Source organism: Etheostoma spectabile, chromosome 9 (genome assembly GCF_008692095.1).
Source record: "Etheostoma spectabile isolate EspeVRDwgs_2016 chromosome 9, UIUC_Espe_1.0, whole genome shotgun sequence".
Taxonomy (NCBI): Eukaryota; Metazoa; Chordata; class Actinopteri; order Perciformes; family Percidae; genus Etheostoma; species Etheostoma spectabile.
Window position 1 is genome coordinate 37307953 of NC_045741.1, and position 20556 is coordinate 37328508.

Genomic DNA, 20556 nt, shown 5'->3' on the forward strand with positions numbered 1-20556 from the left:
AAATACAAGTAGGATCCTAAAAATGAGCATAATATGGGACCTTTAAAGCCTTACAGTTTATTTTGTTGCATTCCCAGTACATGTTCTTCTTGTCAGTACGTATGGGCCAGACCACACACAGAGCCAGATGAGAAGCTGTCCCAGAGGACACGACGAGGAAGTTAGACAATTCACCAAGAATAATTAGGGACAATTAGCATGTGCACAACTTCCTAACTGGGCCTATTTGTTGTTGTTGTTGATCTGATCCTGACCAAATCACTGACAAACACTGCTCATTTGCAGCAAACCTGCCTGTGGTTTTAGTTGTAGCTTAACAGGGATAGTAAACTTGGTTGCAAAGTTTTTCTGAGCAAATAAATCCCTTGTTTAAAGGACAATTCCTGTGCAAAATGAACCTAGGGGTTGATAACACATGGGTACAGAGTCCACCGTTCTGTGGGATATGTTTTCATGCTAATCGAATGTGACCGCTTTTAGCGCAAACTGCTAATTAGCTTGTAACGCTAGTAGTCAGGATACTGGTAAAGTAAAAATAAATCAGTATTTCAATGCCACTAACAAGGTTCAAAATAGCACCACATAGCTCCACGGTAGAATAATGAGGGTCCCTACATGGAAACCGAAGCCTTGAGGAACTTTGTAAGAATAGTTGGTAAAAACTGTACCGTTCACATGTACAGATAGGCGCCATCTTGTTTTCCGAAGATGGCGCCTGTCTGTACAAGTGAACGGTACTGTCTTCATAAACTATCTTTATTTTAAACTGGCTTTGCACTTACAAAGTTCTCAATGCTTCGGTTTACATGTAGGGACCCTCATTGTGCTACCGTGGAAGTGTGGCGCTAATTTGAGCCTTGTTAGTAGTATAGAAAAAAGCAATTTCTTTTTACTTTGCCAGTGCCCCGACTACTAGCGTTACAAGCTAATTAGCAGTTTGCTGGTCACCTTCGATTAGCAAGAAAATATATCCCAGAGAATGGCTGAATCGGTACCCATGTGTTATCAACCCCCGATGTTAATTTTGTGCCTGAATTGTCCTTCAAGAGCAGTGTCCTTTGCCTCACAAACGTTTCCACTTTACATTACATTTTGAGTAAAGTATTGTATTTTGCTACAAATCCCATCCGTTACTGAGTAAAAAAAGAAACTTAGACTAATGAAAACCGAAAGGAAGAAAACTAATTGCGCCCTGCCTAGCAGGCGCCAAGTCTTTCTGTAGAAGATTGAGAACGAGACGGAGGTGGAGCAGGCGGGCGACGACGGTTTCACTCATTTTTTTCAGATAGGTAATTTCACTTGTACTATTTCATCAAAGTATTGGTACTTTTACTTGAGTACAATATTTTAGTACTTTTTCCACCTCGTATGTTGTCATTATCGTTAAATAAGCATTACTCTATGTTGACAGTCTGGCCTCAATAAAATATACATGACCCCAGATCAGAGATCATAAAAAACATGATTTCTGAGAAATCCATAATCCAACGTCGTCCGTTGCAGTATAAACTGTGAGACTGGAGTGTGTTTTGTCAGTGTAATGATCAATTTTCAAAGTTAAATTTCCTGCACATGTGGAAAATTAAGACTTGCCGTGTAACAGAGCAAGTCTGCGAAATAATGTCTGAGGCCGATATATTCTGATGGAGTGATGGATGTGATATCTATTAGTTTCAGCTGTGGGTGGGACTGAGCTGTTTGCAATTCAGTGGCGTGTTCCAGAGAGTGGGTGGTCTCTGAAACACTCCACAGCGCCTGGTCTGATCACAACATCATTTCAGATCTAAATGTTGGCTGTAAACTTACTGGAAGTAGTACGGCAACTTGGCGGAAATGATGCCATGTGGACGTCGTTGATGTTATGTGAGTAAGAAGCGTGACATATGAGAGCAGGATGATTACGCATCCCAGAAATGTCAGTGTGGGTGTCACATCATAGCCCCGTGTGTTTGTAGGGATATAAACACTTCAGCTAGAGGTTGTGATGTAATGTGTGACTGATCCCATGCTCATAACAGGTGAGATGCACCCATAATCACACCCACACACTCAAACATTCAGACAAACACACGCACAAAGCTGTGTTCCAGTCGAAGTGAGGCTGACCCCTCATTGGTTGCACCACAAACAATAACATGAAGGGGGGGGAAAGGAATGGAATATGGAGGAAAGTGGGCAGAGAATCCCTGAGGTGTTATGTTGAGTGTAATTAGGATCGCTCTGAAATGGCTCATAGGTTTACTCTGCGGTTATGTTGTTACCACCACTGGTGCGACACTGGCGCATCATATCCGACATCAGTCAGATGGCTGTGTGGTAATGATGTACAGGTTGGGTTCCTGGTGAAGGTATTATACAGTCATAATGACAACATTAAGTGGGGTTTGTCTTGAACCCATCAGGATAGTTTGTCCAGATACATGCATCAAAATTGCTTTCTCAACTTTTGTCTCTGTTGTGTATTTTCGTGAAAGACCACAGCCATTTCCACATATGCACCGCAAAGTGCGGCAAATGTTTTTATTTTAGTGGGTGTTCGATGCAAATTCCTGTGGGGTTGCCACTTTTTAAACTAAGGCAAGAAACACCGGCTTGTGAAGTTTACTGTGTGGGTCACAGAAGAATTTATAGATGGCACGCACTTAAGGTAAGAGAAAATTTGGCTTTAACATTGTATTTTCCACGTACATTTAGCGTAATGAAGTGTAGATTTGGCAGTTAATCCAGATAGGTTTCTATGTATTATTCCAAAAATGAAAAACTAAATGGCATGAGAGGCCTCAAAGGACAGAAGTTCAACAGGCCACACTAAGACATGTCTGTATGTCTGATGACTTAATCCGACCAATATGTTTGTGTAGATCTTTGGATCAATCCATCATGTATAATTTTACACACAATGCACAGAAAAACGCTAAAAGATACATTTTTAAAACAAGACCATTTTTATGTTTTTATGTGTGGGCACAAAAACAGCCCCTTGGTGGCATTGTTATTTGCCCCTGTTTAAACTAGCAAAACATCCAATTCCATTCCCAGTGTAATAAAAGGGTACTTGGGAATATAAACATCTCCCTAAAGTCGAACCAGATGCTGCTGCATGGTGGAGCGCAGGATTTAGAGAAAGGAGAGAAAGACAGAAAAACAAGGGAGGTACTTTGCACAGGGAAGTGAGTCAGTAACCAGGCTACGAAACCTTCATTTCTCAGTTTCTTTGCCCTCCATCCCCCTGACCTGCCCACCTAACCCAGAGCAGGGGGATCTTCCTTATAAAACAGGGAGGAGAAGCGGCCCAGTCTGGATTTGATTCTCACACAAGGCCTTGAGAGGCCTGTCGAAGAGGTGACTCAGCCCCTGCACGTTCAGAAGAGGAGGTCTAAGCACCGTATGCATAAACCGAGTGCCTGGCTGCCTGCCGAAGCCTGACCCACCACCCTAAAATTCAGCATGATAGGAAAGCTGTGCCGTCTCCTTTAGGGTTCAAGTATGATCTCATTTGGCTGGACCTGCTATGATGAAGTCTAGAAAAATCCAACTTTTGTAAAATGCATGTCAAACACAGTTTCACAGTTGCGTATTACTGTGTCTAATGTTATTGTATGCGGTGTAATACAATGCAGATGATATGTTGAGGTGAATTTAGCTATAATAGAAAAGCAGGTTGAAAAGCAAGAATGAAGTATGTTAAAAAAAGAAAGAAGGCAAAATGTGACAAATATGAAATGTTGACAACTAAGTGTGCCGTCTCCTTTAGGGTTCAAGTTTGATCTCATTTGGCTAAACCTGCTTCATTACAGACTGTGACAAAGTTTAGAAAAACTTTTGTAAAATGCATGTTAGACAGTTTCCCAGTTTCATAATGATGTATGTATTGTTATGTGTATGAAGTATAATAAAATGCAGATGATATGATGAGGGGAATTGAGATATACTAGAAAAGCAGGTTGCAAAGCGAGAAACAAGTATGTTAAAAAAAGAAAGAGGACACATTGTGACAAATATTAAACTTTATGTTGTTTTGAAATGGCAGTACAAAAATACAAAAATATGTTAATGCCTTTGTCATTCAAATTTCACAGTAGGTACACAGGTAGGTACACACAAGGCTGTTATTTACAGAAGAGTCATTGAATTTTTTAAGGATTATTAAAAGTATTTCAGACATCTGCTTAGAGTTTAAAGATTAAAGTGGATCACTTGACCATCTTGCTATTGGCTGTTTGCATCTATATCTACCAGGTTTACCAGTAGGTGGACAGATTGACTCACCTCTGGCAGTGTAATCAGGTTACAGGTATGTTCATTTGGCCTAAATTGTAATCCGTTCTCAGACAAATTTAATTTTCCTTTTGCTCAGATGATGCTGATTACATTTGTTTCTCCAGTTAGTTCTTTAAAAGCAGCAAAACAGCAACGGAATGAACTAGCACAACCTCCAAAAATGTATTTACAAAACAAAGCCAAGATCTCAACAGAGGAGGTATTGTAGAGGGTTGGTCTTCGGAGACTCCTACAAGCACAACCAAAGTAGAGTAAACATGCGTGGAGGGAGGGAAGGAGGCAGACTATACAGGTTTGTTTAGGCTGAGCCCCTTCCTCACCTTCAAACCAAATCTTAAGTACTATACGTTTGTTTGTGGTGAATTAAAAGCACATTGGCAGGCTATAAATTGGTATCAGCTTTCCAAACATATCAGCGCTGCTTTCCATCAGCTTGTTTGTTTTGTGTGTGGGGAATGTGAAAACTGTAAAAAGTTGTAAAACGCCAATGCCAGTTTGCCGCCATTGTACATACACAATAGACACAACACAATAAATACATTATATGCATCAGCTTTCCCAAGGATATATGGATTTGTTACTAGGATAAAAACATAAATAGAGTTTGATACCTTCTCCAATAAATAGTATTGGTATTCTATTTACAATATGCACACATCTCCCAAAGAGCCAACATTTTTTTTAATCTCAATACACATCATCTGCCTCAATTTCCCAAACTGAAAGGAGTTTTACACAAATTGCTCACAGGGCTTTTGAAGCTCTTTTTGAGGCAGTTACACTACTGTGTCTTCCAACAGAGGTCTTTCAAATGTATTGTCATTCCGTATATAAAGGGGAGAGGAAGTGATTGTCAAAAAAAAAAGAGGTCATCATGGAAAGCTAGTGGTGTGACGCTTGGAAGTGATTCTTGAACAGCTCGTTTCTTGAAAAAGGACTGCGTCAGGAGTCGTCCGTCTAGACTGCGTTTTCCTCACTGCCTTCGAAATGTTGAGGTGTCCGAGGGGGACCTGCACAAAATGAAAAGTCAAAATGGGCTTGCATGACAGCTGCAGAATCTGCATTGTTACATACAAGTAAGAGACTGGTAAAACTAGAAAGTGACAGGTGTTTCTGTAGCCTTACTGTTACAGTGGCCGTAGTGACGGACTCCTATGGAGCGACCGAGGAAGCAGGTGGCCCGGCGGAGGTGGCAGGCGCTGGGGTAGGTGATGTTGTCATTGCCACAGATTGGCTGCTCAGACGGCATGGGGATTGGGCAAGGAGTTGTGCGGCACATGACACAGTGAGCACTGTTGGTCTGGTCGGTCACACAGGTGTGGGTACCTGGACACACCACGTTGGAGCACGACTCTGTGCAAGACATGAAAAAGGACTATTGGTAAATAAAAAAAAGGTGTGATTTACAGTATTTTGTGCACAACAGGTTATCTTAGAAACAGGATGAAATAGATCAGTCATGCTTACTTTTGCAGTCTCCTTGGTACATGACCTCCAGGTCTGGGTGTCCCATGCAGCGGGCCATCAGCAGAGTACACTCATCGGTATATGACCTCCCGTCGCTGCCACACACAGCGTGCTTCTGAGTAATGTGAGAGCAGTCTGGAGAGCACACACACTGAGGTCTCCCCATCTTCATTTTGCAAACCTTCCCGGGACTGCATTTGACTCCTTGGCAAGTCTCTACAAAAGCACAGCGAGTGGTTTCACATGTGAGTGTCAGTGTAATGTTACATCCGGTGATCCGCAGGCATTTTTATCCAAAACAAGCTCGAGATCTGGGGTTTTTCCCAGACCAAAACAGAATTTTCACCTTGCACAATATTTACAATAATCACATCTCTTTATTGACCGTTACACACAGGGGTGTCTAGTCTGGTGGAATTTGAGGCTGGCGTGTTTTCATAACAGACCTATGTGTACGGCTGCATATGGATTGGGCTAAGCTCCCGCAGAGGGACGGAGGGGCTCTGAGGTAGACAGAGTTCAAATAGCTGTCAGAGGAGTTTACAGGCTGAGAAATGAGGAAGCCCCGGGCTCCTCTGACACCCCATAATGTCAAAGCACAGGAGGAACTGTAATCCTACACAGTGCAAAATCAACATTAGACAATGCACACAGGTATTTTCCCAGGACCTTGAGAGATGATGGCTGATCAGCTCCGAGTCCTGAGGATTCTGCAAACAATGAGGAACTTATTTCTTATTTCCTGTCTCTACCAGCACTTCAATATCCTGTTATATTCTAGAGCTGTGTTTTTTTTCTGGTCTAACTTTTAGTTCATTTTCATCTTTCACTCTGTTTCTTGCTGCGCATACATTTTCTCTCCTCTGTGTCTCCCAATAAGGGAATGTCTGAAAAAAACTAAAGTCTTGTAACGATGTAGGTGTCTTACTCTGAACTGACAGGCCATCGTTTAACTTTCATTCACGCTGCCGACGTTTTTCTCTGAATTCCAAACGATCAAGATAGTGGAGCACATTATGAGCCCAAGACATGTGGCAGGCATTTACTCCAGCCTGCAGGAATGTATTTTCTTATTGTGCTCATGGAAGCAAACAAGGCAAAAGGAGGTTGTGATTCGACCAACATCAATCATTTTTCATGTGACAATTATTTACATTGATGTAAGTCTTTTTTTCTACAAAGCTGCAGGCTACCCTTGACTCTGGTCTATCTGCTTATTTCAGGTTTATCTAAATACAATCCACAATTCTCTTTCTCTAAGCTGTGTGACGAGGCCAGAAAGCCCTGTGGCTGTGGTTGGGTATGTTCTCCAAAAAATGTGAATGAATTGTGAATCAATTTTAACTGGACTTAATCAGCTTAGAGAAAGTCACATTTTTGTCCTATGACCACATGGTGCAAGTGCTGCTTAAGAAAACAAGAATTGATTTGCAAGTGAACCTGAATGAACCTCGCAGAGATTCCAAAAGATGAAGCTTCTCAGGACAGCTGGGTGGAGTTATGTGGAAGGATCTCCCGGATCCATGTCTGCATTTTGTTGAAAGCGGCACCGGGAAATCGTTGTGTAAATACCTTGTTTTCACAAACGGCGTGGCTTGAATTAACTTTCACTAACTCTCCGCAGGGAAGACAAGAGTTATTTAGTGTAATGGAGTAGCCAATTTTGTCCCTGTGATATTTAAAACCTTCTGTTTTAAGTCTGCAACTGATATCTAAGCAGTGATTAAAACATCCAGTACTTACCTTAAAACTACCACTGGCAGAAGCAGCCCGAGTCCAGTGGGATCATTTTATGCCATGTGTGATGAACCAAAGCAATACACAGGTAATTGATTCCTGCTACTCGGCAGAATCAACGAAAGGTGTGTTTGTTTACCTTTGCATGGTTTACAGGAGACAATTCCCAGGAAGCCCAGCAGGCTGACCTCATTCATGGGCAGGCTGGTGTTGGACCATGCTGTGTCCAGGCGGCCCCCGGCACAGCACTCCTCCCTGGTCACCCCTCTCATCAGCACCATGTCGCACCTTTGGTCCTGCTGCAGCCAGCACATCCCAGCTGGAGATAGCAGCAAAAATAAAACAAGTGAATTTACTTTGACCCATGTAAACTCACATATATGTTTATAAACACGAAAAAAGTATCTACATAATTCTGAATTATTGTCAAGTGGAATTCTTTTAGTCAATGTCCATTAAATGAAGGCTAATGATAAAGCTGTAGTGTTATAAACGCTGTATAGCACACTATATAGCACCTGTCTGCTTGGATGTTTTCACATGTTTTTTTGTCTAAAAAATATTATTAAGCATATAATTTTATATATTTTGTATTATTAAGTATATATACAAAGAGTAAACTATCTACTGCACTATTTTTATTTCAAAAGGCTGAGGTAAAGTACATAATAGTACATGACTATAATTCTCGGGGAAAAAAGTACCTCGTCGTTATGTTAACTGTAAAAGGATTCATGCAGTTATTTTCAAAGCATGGAACACTTTGGACTTTCTTTTTCAAAATACAAAAAAGAAGAGACAAAAAACTCACCACTGGCAGGATTCCTCCCAATCTGATACATAGTGAGAATCACACCAAAAACAGGGATGAAAAAGATCATTGTGCAGTCTAGGTAGTACAAATGCTATTTTTTTTTTTTTGCCCCTAAAAGCTTGTCTCTACAAATATCAGCAAGAAGTAGTGATGTTCCTCTGGCAAACTCAACTCTGGAAGTAGCTCTCCCTCATGTGAATGAATGTGTTGTGGATAAGTGATGTCGTTCCCCCTCTGTATAAATATTTAGCCCAGATGGAATTATGCTGCTGGGATGGGCGATCCTCTCAGCCAGTAATAAGCCAGGGCAGGACACAGTTTGACTCTGACTCAATTTCCAGAGTCGGGAAATGATCCTTGCCCTCCAGCGCCAGACGCTGGCCACTTATATGACCTCACGAAACATTTTCACACCATATTAGACTCATTACAGGCTAATTAAAAATATTTACAGTGATTATTTACAGTTCGTTTGGATGAGATGTTTTTTTTTTTTTTTTGTTGATGCAACTTATTGAACGGACTAATTAAATTAACTCTTCAGGTATTTGGGAAAATACTTGATTGCATAATAATCTCTGAATGTGACCTTATAAGAAGCAGTTTGAGTTTAATTTGTCCGGTGGGTTCCAGATGTTCCGGTCTCTGTTGTCTCATCTTTCTCTTAAATGTGGCATAGCTCAGAGGTATTCATTCTCTTCTCTGTTTGACTGTGCTACTTTTCTGTCTAAAAGAGGCTCTGTGTGGTTTAGGAGGAAAAAGTGGCCGTTAAAGATGACATACTCATTTTTTTTCTCCCTATTGTGTCCAAACCATAATCTTTTGATGCAACGTGGATCCAGCACTGACCTTAAATTGTGCAATGTAAACACAGAGGAAAAGAAGAGCCACCGCAGCAAAGCGGTTACTATCTTCTAAGGCCATATCATGCTAAATCAAACTATTATCAAGTGCCTAAAAACATCCATAACAACAGTCCTTTGAAAAATGAAGTCACCCGGCTCTCCAACATTACCATACCTCATTGTGTTGACTGTCTGGGTTTATCAATGAAGGCTGATATTTCACTCTACAGATGTGGTTAGAATAATACTGAGATAAGGGGATGAGTGGGAGTGAAGGTGTTATGCCCTTGAGCAATAGATCACGTTAAATAAACACTACGTTGGAGCTTATCAAGAAAATTCATGTCCCCTCATTTTTAGTCGATGATCACATGCAGACAACCACAGCAGCCAAGACTGCAAACACATTGAAATATTGTGGATATATATACAGTATCTGCCGACCAGACACAATCTAGTCTTGAAAAACCACTCAGGTGACTAAAGGCCAATCTGCATTATCATCATGTATGATAAGAACATCTGCACTGCTCCTCTCTCTTCCTGCACTCACTGACACTGAGAGCTATGCTCTAATGCTAAAGTAATGTGAGACTGCACATCTGTCTGTCACTGCTTTCTTTTATGTATCCTTTTGATCGTGGGGGGGAATGAAGGTAGCATATGCTGCAGAATCGGAGTCGTTGTGAATGATGTGGCCTTCTTCAGCAGAGATCCCCAGGGCACCGAAGGAATGCTGCCTGACCTAGGAGGGGAGGAAAGACGAAAAGAGAGCAGTGAGCCATGGCTGTGGGTGGGCTGCTTCTTCTTCTGGAGATCCACTCAGCTCCTCATATGGTTTGGATCATTACTGCCGAGCCATACAAATGCATACAGCATGTTGGGGAATTTGGACTGTACGATGTACAATCTTTATTAGGGTGCTGCTTACTGTGTCTCATCTGTGAGAAATCTTGGTCTCTTTCAAGTGGCCTGGCTCTGAGGGGCAGCATGAAATTTAAGAAGCCCATGGCAGACTGTGTCTGATGTGAATTAGAGAGAGTGCATCTCCACGGGGCAGGTGTGGAGCTCAGTCTGTCACACAGTAGGCCAGATTTGTCTGGCTTTTACACAGAAAAAGCAAAAACACCACTGCCATCTAGTGGGAAATGTTGGCAGATTTATGAAAAGCAGAGTTGGGTTTGTTTATTCTCATACCAATTTAAATTCCAACTCATGTAACCAGAGTATATTCGTGTATATGTTTCTACAATTGTATAGTGTGAGAAACATAACAAAAAAGTGTCATGTCAGTGTGATATAAACACTTTGTTGTGATTATAGCTTAGTGTTTATTAATCCATGGCTTTTTTCAAATGTCATTTTAGATATAGGCTTAGTAACATAACTTAGGAAGCTAGCTATAATGATAATGTTGTTAAGGTTAAGGAGAAGCCATTTGCTACAATTTATTTGTATGTCCAACAGCTGACCGTACCCTTAAAATACCTTTGTTGGTAACTACCGTTAGCCCAAAGTGTAATATCTTCATGAGAGGCATGCTATTTTTATACCAATTCAGGATATCCTAATATGACACTGTTACATGAAGCGTAGGCCTACTGAACTGCTGCAGACCATAGGCTATTAGTCCTGGTGGCAATTGCAATTGACCAAAATGACCAGATGAGGGCGCCCCTCGTCTGTCTCTCAAAATTAATTTGTCACTCTCTGCAGCATCCTTAAATCTTCGTGTGTCCTCATCTACTAAAAATGTATTTAGCCTTTAATATGGGAACCAAAGCAGTCCTAAATGTAATCTATACTTGTCACCTCCCAGATACATATGACATCATCTTCTAGATACATAAGTTGCAAGATACAAAACATAGTTGACACGTGGGTGTCAGTAATTACGAGGAGCAGATACAACATGACCATTAAACCTAGAGGATAGGTCAGATGTTTTCTTCTTCTGGTTGCTGTGTCACACCAACAAGCTGGTTCACTTCATGGTGACTGACGTATTCACCATAGTGGAACTCCTGTTCGGTCATGTATAGCTTGTGTCTATATATTTATATATTTCTTGAAATATATCTAGCCCACTTAGCTATTTACTCTTGAGTGGCAATATTCTATAGCTATTCTGTGAAGTACATCCTTTATTTCACTGGTAAATATTGCATTCTTGACTAATAGAGGATAAAAGTGCATGTCTTTGTACAGAGCATGAAAGAAAGCACTTGTTTTATTGCTATAAGAAAGAAATCCCATTACAATCCACCCACTGGCCTATCTTAAGTCCTAGTACTGATGTGTAGCCTACGTCACATGACCAAACAGGCCTCAGCGGTGGTAATTGCTCCAGCTGCCCTGGACTGAAAGCAGCTGCAATATCTATCCACTCAATTTACTCCTAATGTGTGTTACTGATTGAACCGGCAACGAGGGTCGGAAAAGTGACAAGGCCGGAAAGAGTCACCCCCTCTGTCCCTCTGCACACAACTTTCCCCCTCCACCTCCACCTCACCCTCACCCTCTTCTTCCCTGCGTCCTTCCTGTGCTTAGCGTTGCCCATGATGTGAAGTCCCTCCGGCGGTTCTTTAATGGGGAAGGTTGATGTAGGCGCACGTGCTGCTTATACAAACAGCACTCCCTCCCCCCCTTCACCTTTCTCCCTCGTCTCTCTCCCAGTCCTTCCCTCTCTCTGCCCCCATGTCACCGTTTCCTCTCTCTTGAGCCCTCTCTCGCTTTGTAACCAGAGCAGGGCACTGACGTGGTGGTGACTAAAGGGTCTCCTTCTGTGTCAGAGTGAGTGTCACTTAGCTCCATCTTTGTGCTGCTCCGGATCTACTCCTCATCCCCAGCAGTGTTGGGCAAGTTACTTTTAAAAAGTAATTAGTTACAGTTACTAGTTACTTCTTCCAAAAATTAGATAGTCAGTTACAAATTATAAAAGTAACTAGTTACTTCAGAAAGTAACTCATGCATTGCTTGCTCAAATGTGACCCCACCTCCATCCCTCTTCAATGGAACTTAAAATACATGTGCATGTTCAATTATTTAGGATAAATCTGAATATTATAATGAAATGGACACTTAATACAATACATCAACAGAAACAATGTACACACATCTAAACTCTGTTAATGTTGCTGTGGGACAAAGTGAGACTAGCCTCCAATCAGATGCCATGTATGTAGATATTATGTCTAGTGGATTGATACAAATAACAAGATAGATGTTTTGAAACTTTTGACATTTATTGCCCCTTAACAGGCCACAACTGAGCAAAATTAAGTAATGCTTGTTAAGCACTGTAGCAAAATAAATAACAAGTATATACACTCTTTGTAGTGGAAATAAGGTAAGTGGCCTGATGTTTATACTTGTGCGCTGGTGTGTGCATCGAGCCGGCATGAGTGTGTGTGTGTGTGTGTGTGTGTGTGTGTATGTGTGTGTGTGTGTGTGTGTGTGTGTATGTGTGGGGGTTTAAAAGTCCCCCCCCCCCGATTTCATAACGCCATACCTGTCTCTCGTTGACTGACTCACGTGTGTTGTTTGTTGTGTCTGACTATGCGTGCCTCTGGGCTCAGAGATCTAGTTGGTCTGATGAAAAAAACAGCTTCAATTATAGCAACGCACACCATTTTTGGGCAGCAACGGAAACAGTGTTATTAAGATGGGAAGAGTAATCATTTAGATTACTCGTTACTGAAAAGTTAACAACATTATTTATAACGTCGTTATTCCCATCAGTGATCCCCAGTGGGTTGGTACAACCCTTGGTACTCATCTGCTCTATAGACGCCTCATGCTCCATTCATGCTTTTCATACTTACATTCATACTTCATACTTACAAGCTCTCAAGTGTTTTTATTCAACTTGACTGAACAGACTTTCATGACCCTGGTGTGTCCAGATGTAACATTAGCTTTATAAAGAAAATGCACACTGTTTTTGGAAGGGTTTCTCAGTGGAAAGTAAAGATCAGATAGGATATTTATGCAAAGTTGCAAGTATGTTTCCACCATGTTCAACTGATTATAGTTGTATATTGCTGGTGATGCCACTATTTAGTAAGTAGGCCTCTATTAACATCCATATATCAAACATATTGGACAACAAATGTATTCTGTGTCAAATTTTTCTCATATGGGGTGATGAAAGTATCTAATTTCCCTTTTTATGGCTGATGAGAGGAACTGTTGAGTGTGTGGGGGATGCAGGAAATACCAGATATTTTTCCTAAGAAAACGTTACTTTTTTTTAAATACTCTTTACCAATAATTGCCACTGTGTTTTCATTTAATAACACTGCAAACAATTCAAAATCTTCTCCTTTTTGAATTACTTCTGCAAGTTGATAAGTTGTTTGGAGCACTTGCACGGTCACGAACAGAGAGATCATGTTACGTGAGGAGTAGGTATTGAGCTTGATTTGAAGTGATCGCTACTTCAACCCAAGTGAAGGAATTCAAGTACCTTGGGGTCTTGTTTGCGAGTGAGGGGACTATGGAGCAAGAGACAGGCCAGACACCGGTGCAGTGTTACACTCTCGATCTACCGGTCAATTTTCGTTCCTACCCTCACCTATGGTCATGAAGGCTGGGTCATGACCGACTGAACGAGATCCGGGGTACAAGCAGCCGAAATGGGTTTCCTCTGGAGGGGGGCTGGCGTCTCCATTAGAGATAGGATTAGAAGCTCAGTCATCTATGAGGAGTTTGGAGTAGAGCCGCTGATCCTTTGCGTCGAAAGGAGCCAGATGAGGTGGTTCGGGTATCTGGTAAGGATGCCTCCTGGGGGCCTTCCTAGGGAGGTGTTCCAGGCACGTTTAGATAGCACGTTTGGATTATATCTCCAACCTGACCTGGGAACACCTCAGGATCCCCAAGTCAGAGCTGGTCAACATAGCTTAGGAAAGGGAAGTTTGGGAGGCCCCCGCTGGAGCTGCTGCCCCTGCGACCCGACCCTGGATGGAGGGGGATGGACAATAGCAGTTCTCCAGAAGCGGAGTTTGACATTCGAGCCGGGGGAGCAAAAACAAACAAAAATCATTGTAGCAGCTGAGTCCTGTCCTACCACTTGGGGAACACAGCACGAGCACATATGGACAAAACAAACATGCTAAATAAACACGTATGTTTATTTTTTAAAGCAGATTTTAAATTACATTGTAACAATTTATGTAACAATTTGCCCTGGTGAAATCCAATCACGGCATGGCTGTCTTGGAACACAACAGACAGATGGTGGTGGGATGCCCTGATTCATTTAAAATGTAACAGTGAACAATCAACCTACAGTCTGTTGAAATTGCAATCACACCATGAAACATTAAGAGAAACAATCCGTATTTTGCAGTAATCCAATGAAACAAAAAAAAGTAATCCACGGCAATCAGGAGATCCACAAATAGGGTCACGGTGTATCCCCGCGCGCATCACAGTCACCGGCCAGCTCCAAGCAGGTGAACGAGGCCTCTCCATTTCCCCGTTTGAACAAAGTAGAATAAAACAAATAAAGTACAAATCAATTAGTAAACTACACAGCAAATTTATATACATGGCATATAGGCAACCTTTATTGCAGCGTTGGCATGGCAAAATGTCCAGACTAGCGCAACAGTAACTTTCGTTTTTGGCGTCCTGCACATGCGTCGACAATGGTCTCAGGTGAGAGCTACTTGTCGCTTGTCACTTAACACATTACCCAGAAAAAATACATTTTTTATTAAAGCAGTATATGAAATTAGATGTATTACCTACCACCATTTAGTCGTTTTCTGTTATTTAAAATATTTCTAAACTATCTGGTCATGCCAGATTTAATTATTCCACAAATGTTTGAAAAAATGCAATTACCCATTTCAGCCACCAGGGTGTCAGTTCTCCTGTCTGAATCAATGCTCACAAGATAATTGTAGTTAAAAACTAACAATATTAATTAGTTTTGCAGTTTTGTCAATCTTATTGTCTTAAACTGCTCATATTATGCTTTATTTTGTCTTTTTCCCTTTCCTTTATTGTGTTATATATCTTTTTTGTGCACTTATAGGTTTACAAAGTGAAAAAGCCCAAAGTCTACCCCAAAGGGACTTGTCATCTCAACAGAAAACACTGTTCACAAACTGCTCCAAACTGCTCTGTTGTAGTCCAGCCTTTACTTCCGTGACAAAAGTGCATCACTTTGTAACACCTTACAATGCTCGTCTAGCTGCTACCGTGGCACGCCCTCATACTCTGCAACTGACTAGCTAGCTGTACTTTCTGCATTAAATCTTCCAGCAAAGATGGTACAGAAGTGAGAGGCCTCACTCTGTAGCTAAAACAGAGAGATCAACACATAGGGTGCAAAGAGGAGATGCAGCAATGTGCAGTAGCCTACAACAAGTGTTTGGTGTTTTCTGAAAATGAAAACCACAAAAAAACTATTTTTGGTACAATATCTAAATACAATTATGAACCTGAAAATGAGCATATTATGAGCACTTTAATTTATCTGAAATAGGTCAAATCCTAATTAAATCCTTGTTTCCAATAAATTGTGAAATAAAGTTAGTTTTGCATTACCGGTGGTGAATACCAGCTGTATCCTGATCACCGCTATGCCACCGCCATTTTGGTCTACATACCCTGTCTGTCGGATCGAGTCTGATGCGCCAGCAACCATCTGCTGTCCTTACACTTCATGTAGCCTTATGTTGCCTTGAGAGCTCACTCATACAAACAGTGTTTGTTTTACCTCATTTAAAGCTGCCACATTTTGTACTGCTAATTCCGCTGGATGTGACTCACAGCCACGACTTACTGTAGTCATTTCCCAGATTGCTGGTGCATCCGTTGCAGACACTGCAATGTTATGTAATTTGGAGGAGGAAAAGTCTCTAAAGTCAAACACAAACAAAGTTCTCATCAGATTTCTGCTCATTAACGATAAAAACTTTTGATGTGAATCAACACCGCTGACAGTCTGGAGAAAAATAACTTTTGGGAGCTTAATCAGAGGTATTTATGTTATTTGTTTTAATTACTTGCAAAAGTGAGATATGATCTTAATGACATTGTGTATATATTAGTGTGTATATTTTTTGTTTTGGTTGGTTTTTGGTTGTGTAAGCACAGTGTGAGTAACGATGCTCCAAAGAAAAATTCTTTCTATGTGTCCTCATACCTGGCAAATAAAGCGGATTCTGATTAAGATATTCTGCCATTGTATGAGGTACTTTTCAGTTCTTGTTTAAAAGTGAATTCCGATACTAGGGTGAATGGATAATGAAATAATTACCAACCAAATTGGACCCTTTGGAAGCTATAACATTCACAAGGTCTTTATGAACATTGGGAATGCAGAGTAAAGCCTGGCAGGTATTGTGATTACATGTATTTTGATTAGGTATTTCATTACTTTCAAGTATTGTGCAAATTTGTGTTTTGTTTGATAGAAAAAAAAGATGTAAGTTGTGACAAAATACGTATACGATTCAAGATTCATTCAAAATCCTTTGTTAAGAGCAGTGTTGGGAAAGTTACTTTTAAAAAGTAATTAGTTACAGTTAGTAGTTACAGTACGTCTTCCAAAAAGTAACTAGTTACTTCAGAAAGTAACTAATGCGTTACACGGCCCATTGAACAAGGAAGAAATAAAATATTTGCTTCTCGGCTAAGAGATCTAGTTGATTTTATGAAAAAACAGTTTCAATTATAGTAACGTGCCACATTTTTTGTTAGTAACAGTAACAGCGTTATTAAGATGGGAAGAGTAATCAATTAGATTACTTGTTACTGACAAAAGTAACGTCGTTATTTTATAACGCCATTGTTCCCATCACTGGTTAAGTGCTAGTATTTGTGTAGCCTGGGAAAACCCTGAGTAGCGTAATCAGTCTTTGGCTAAACGCAAGTGAAACATGTCCTGTCGGGTCAAGCAACAAGACAATTTTGAACTACCAAAATTCCACGTGTTCCTCGTGACCAGTAGCTTGAGGAAAGAAGCTGCTTTGGTGGTGTGTGGACATTTCCCCTAAGAGAAAGGTTAGCCATCCATATATGATCCCATATTGCATGCTCAGGCAAGCTTAGACTACAGAATGAGGCTATAATACAACAGAAGAGAAGAGTTATTAGCACACTTTATCATTTAGACCTGGCAAATGTGCCTAGCGTTAGCATACCAGCTAACGTCACAGACATATTTTTATGGAACCCTTGCAACTTCTAGGCAAGATCCGCCCTAGTATTCGCACGCTACTATTGACCAGGCCTCCATGCTTTCGCTATAAAGTAACACAATGCGTTCAGGTCCTATCCCCTGACCAATCGGCTATCCTTACCTCAACTACTCGAGGTCAATGCCTTACCCCAACCAATCGACCTGCTTCGTGAGGCAGGACTTGTCTAGAAGTTACGTGGGATCCATAATTACGCGTCACAGACACACTCTGGCAGCCTGGAACAATGACATCTTGTGGTAAGTCATCACATGGGACGCTTAGCAAGATTGTTAGCAACGTCTGTAACTCAGGTCAAAAATGAAATTCTTGCATAGCTACATTTAGTCATTTCATAGTGGTAATTCTTGATAGTTGTCAGGAGAATAGCTTGGGTCGAAAAGTTAGCTCAAGTAACTAGCTATTCATAGTACGGACCAACTCTGATGTGAAGAATGCACGGTAGACCGTAGTTGCAGTGCATGAACAGGGACTTTTCATTTCTCTTCTGTGGCAGTGAACATAACACAAGGGCTTTCAGTGACTGTTATGAGTTTATCCAGACACCTTATGGCTGAATGAAGTAACTTAACTACACCTAATAGCATGCACTATTCTGTGGGGTGCACGTACTTCTGTCAAACACCGGTCTGGGAGGGACTTACTTCCTGCAACAAGCCCGCCAGACTACTAAAATGTATTTTCAGTTTGGAAAGAATGTATATTTGTATTTTGAAATTTTAAATGACTTACTTTTAATTAATACATGAGATGATACATTATCTCACACCAATGGCTTGTATTTTATTTTGAGATATTTGATGAGCAAGTATTTGTGTAACAACATCCTTATGGATGTATTTGTGCCTATCTCTGAGCATAGCCTCCCAGAGGTGTCAATCCATCCATCATGCTTGAGAATCTGCATTTAGGTGAGAGAAGAAAATCCAATTACAGTGCATATCAGGAATGAATCCACTTGATGATATACTGTATAGTCTAGCAATGTAATCTCTCGGTTCAACCCAGATATGAGTCACAAACAAATGTCTGCCAGTCTGTCACCTGCAAAGGCTGGATTCTCACTTATGATGCATGGTTTTAACACCTAAGGGTCAAATGTCAGTACATTATCCCCTTGAGTATGCTGCCAGTATACTATAAAACGTAATAGCTTGTCAATTTTTCGAAAACAAATAACCAAGATAACGTCATTCTTTACGAATACATACACCACTGAAAACCACCGTCGCGTTTGGAAAATGTTGCATCATTATATGCTATTTGACCAAATTCTGAGAAGAGCATACAACACGTTTGTTGTTTGTCCTTAAATCAATCAATTTCAATTCAATTCAATTTTATTTATAGTATCAATTCATAACAAGAGTTATCTCAAGACACTATACAGATAGACCACACTCCAGAATTCACAAGGACCCAACAGTTCTGGTAGTCTCCTCCAGAGCAAGCAACAGTGCGACAGTGGCGAGGAAAAACTTCCTTTTAGGCAGAAACCTCGGACAGACCCAGGCTCTTGGTAGGCGGTGTCTGACGGGCCGGTTGGGGTTAGAATGAAGAGTGGCAATAACAAAAATCCGAAAACAGCTTTTAGTTTTCCAATGTTCCAAGATGTTTGAACATTACCCTGCAGAGAGGTTCTTGATACAAGACATCACACAGCATAAGTAAGTAATCATTCTTCAGCAATTTAACTTTCCTTAATACCGGCCTGAGAGAAAGTGCTGCCAAAAAAGTCTGGATTACATTTTGGGTGACATAAAAAAAAACATATTTTTTTATGAGGAACACAGGGGTGTGTATGTATGTATGTATGTGTGTGTGTGTGAAACAAGCTTTTGTTTTGTCATATTTTTTTTTAAGCCTGTTTTATGTTGAAGTGAAGAGTATTTGTTTCCAGCCTTTCATCATCATCTTACATGTTTGTCTTGCCTGATTTGTGGAACTGGAGCTGTCAGACCTGTCCCCGTTGAATTTTGGTGCAGAATAAATACTATTAATTTTAGTGAAGTAGTTGATGTTATTGATTGTCAACAAATGCATATTATTTCATGAGACGTTCAATGAGCTTTTTGTAAATGCTTGTAGAAGGCGGACAACAGCTCACAAACATATATGCTGTACATACTGTATATATAAGTAAAGCGTACCCTTGCATAACTTTCTTTCAGATGCTACAGTGGAGCATGAGCTGTCCAAATAAACCACAGATGTCTTGAATCTTCAGTGTTTACGCACAGGAAGGAGATATTCATGTTAGTTCAAAAAAAACATCTCTGTCTCGTCTCCTCCAACTTCACAGCCTGTCTCCCTGTGCAAGCTAGCCCTTTAAAGACTCTTGAATGAACAAGAGCTGATGCTCATGCTGGCAGCAGTTTCCATAGCAACAAATGACTGAAATGTATGTGTTGCTGCTGTTGTAATATAAACTGCCAGAAACAGATAATTAAAACCTAACAGAGGAGGGAAAGTTTTGGTTCTGTCTTTCCATAATTGAGCGCCATGTCATGCACATTTCACGTGTTGAGTATGCACAAACCGATACTGCTATTGGTTACTGTCACTGCCGACACGATTTTACATCACAACTCGTGATATTTGCTGATGTGTTTTGGCTGCAGATTCATGTTCGACAAGCTGAGTAATGGGCTGCCTCTCTCTGGTCATTAACAGCAATGAATTACTCCAGAGAATTAAATCAATCTCCCTGCCTTATATGGTAGCTGCTTCCTGACAGTGCCAGGCAAAACCGGCAACACTGGATGGGAACAAATGGTAACTGAAAAAAGACTGACTGCCGTATAAATATTTAAACAAGCGAAAGGGCAGATGGGTCTTTCAAAATTAATTACTCCACTCATTGTAAATATGAACATTAGGGGCCCCTTACAGTGAGTCAAGGCTCCATGCTGGAGTCCATGCAGTATTAATGATTGGCAGCAAAAGCACCTCACCTCTTAAAGTGGAATATGTTCACTGGGCTACAGATGCAAGCCTACAGTGTTACTTGACACTTACAGCACTCTGAATACAGCAAGAGCATACACATTGGGCAATGGTTCTCAAGTTTGTAATCATGTGTAGACACTTGTGTTAAGCAACAGTCCTAAAACTCCAACCCACCCAGGAGATGGATGCTTACCACTTTTGGTCCAGACTGACAGATACTTAAGACAACATGGATTGTAATGATGTA

At 40.8% G+C, this 20556-nt stretch overlaps 1 protein-coding gene and 1 long non-coding RNA gene across 2 annotated transcripts; both read right to left on the reverse strand.

Annotated features, from left to right (window-relative positions):
* Positions 1-3987: 3987 nt before the first annotated feature.
* On the reverse strand, positions 3988-19029 carry LOC116695895 (uncharacterized). The gene is made up of 3 exons (XR_004333577.1): positions 19019-19029; positions 15800-15802; positions 3988-4622 (listed from the first exon to the last, which is right to left on the reverse strand). It is a non-coding gene; the product is annotated as an uncharacterized LOC116695895 (long non-coding RNA).
* On the reverse strand, positions 4342-8544 carry fstl3 (follistatin-like 3 (secreted glycoprotein)). The gene is made up of 5 exons (XM_032526419.1): positions 8297-8544; positions 7625-7804; positions 5749-5964; positions 5407-5634; positions 4342-5291 (listed from the first exon to the last, which is right to left on the reverse strand). The coding sequence occupies exons 1-5, from the start codon at positions 8364-8366 to the stop codon at positions 5239-5241; spliced, it is 747 nt and encodes a 248-aa protein (XP_032382310.1). The 5' UTR covers positions 8367-8544; the 3' UTR covers positions 4342-5238.
* Positions 19030-20556: the final 1527 nt, after the last annotated feature.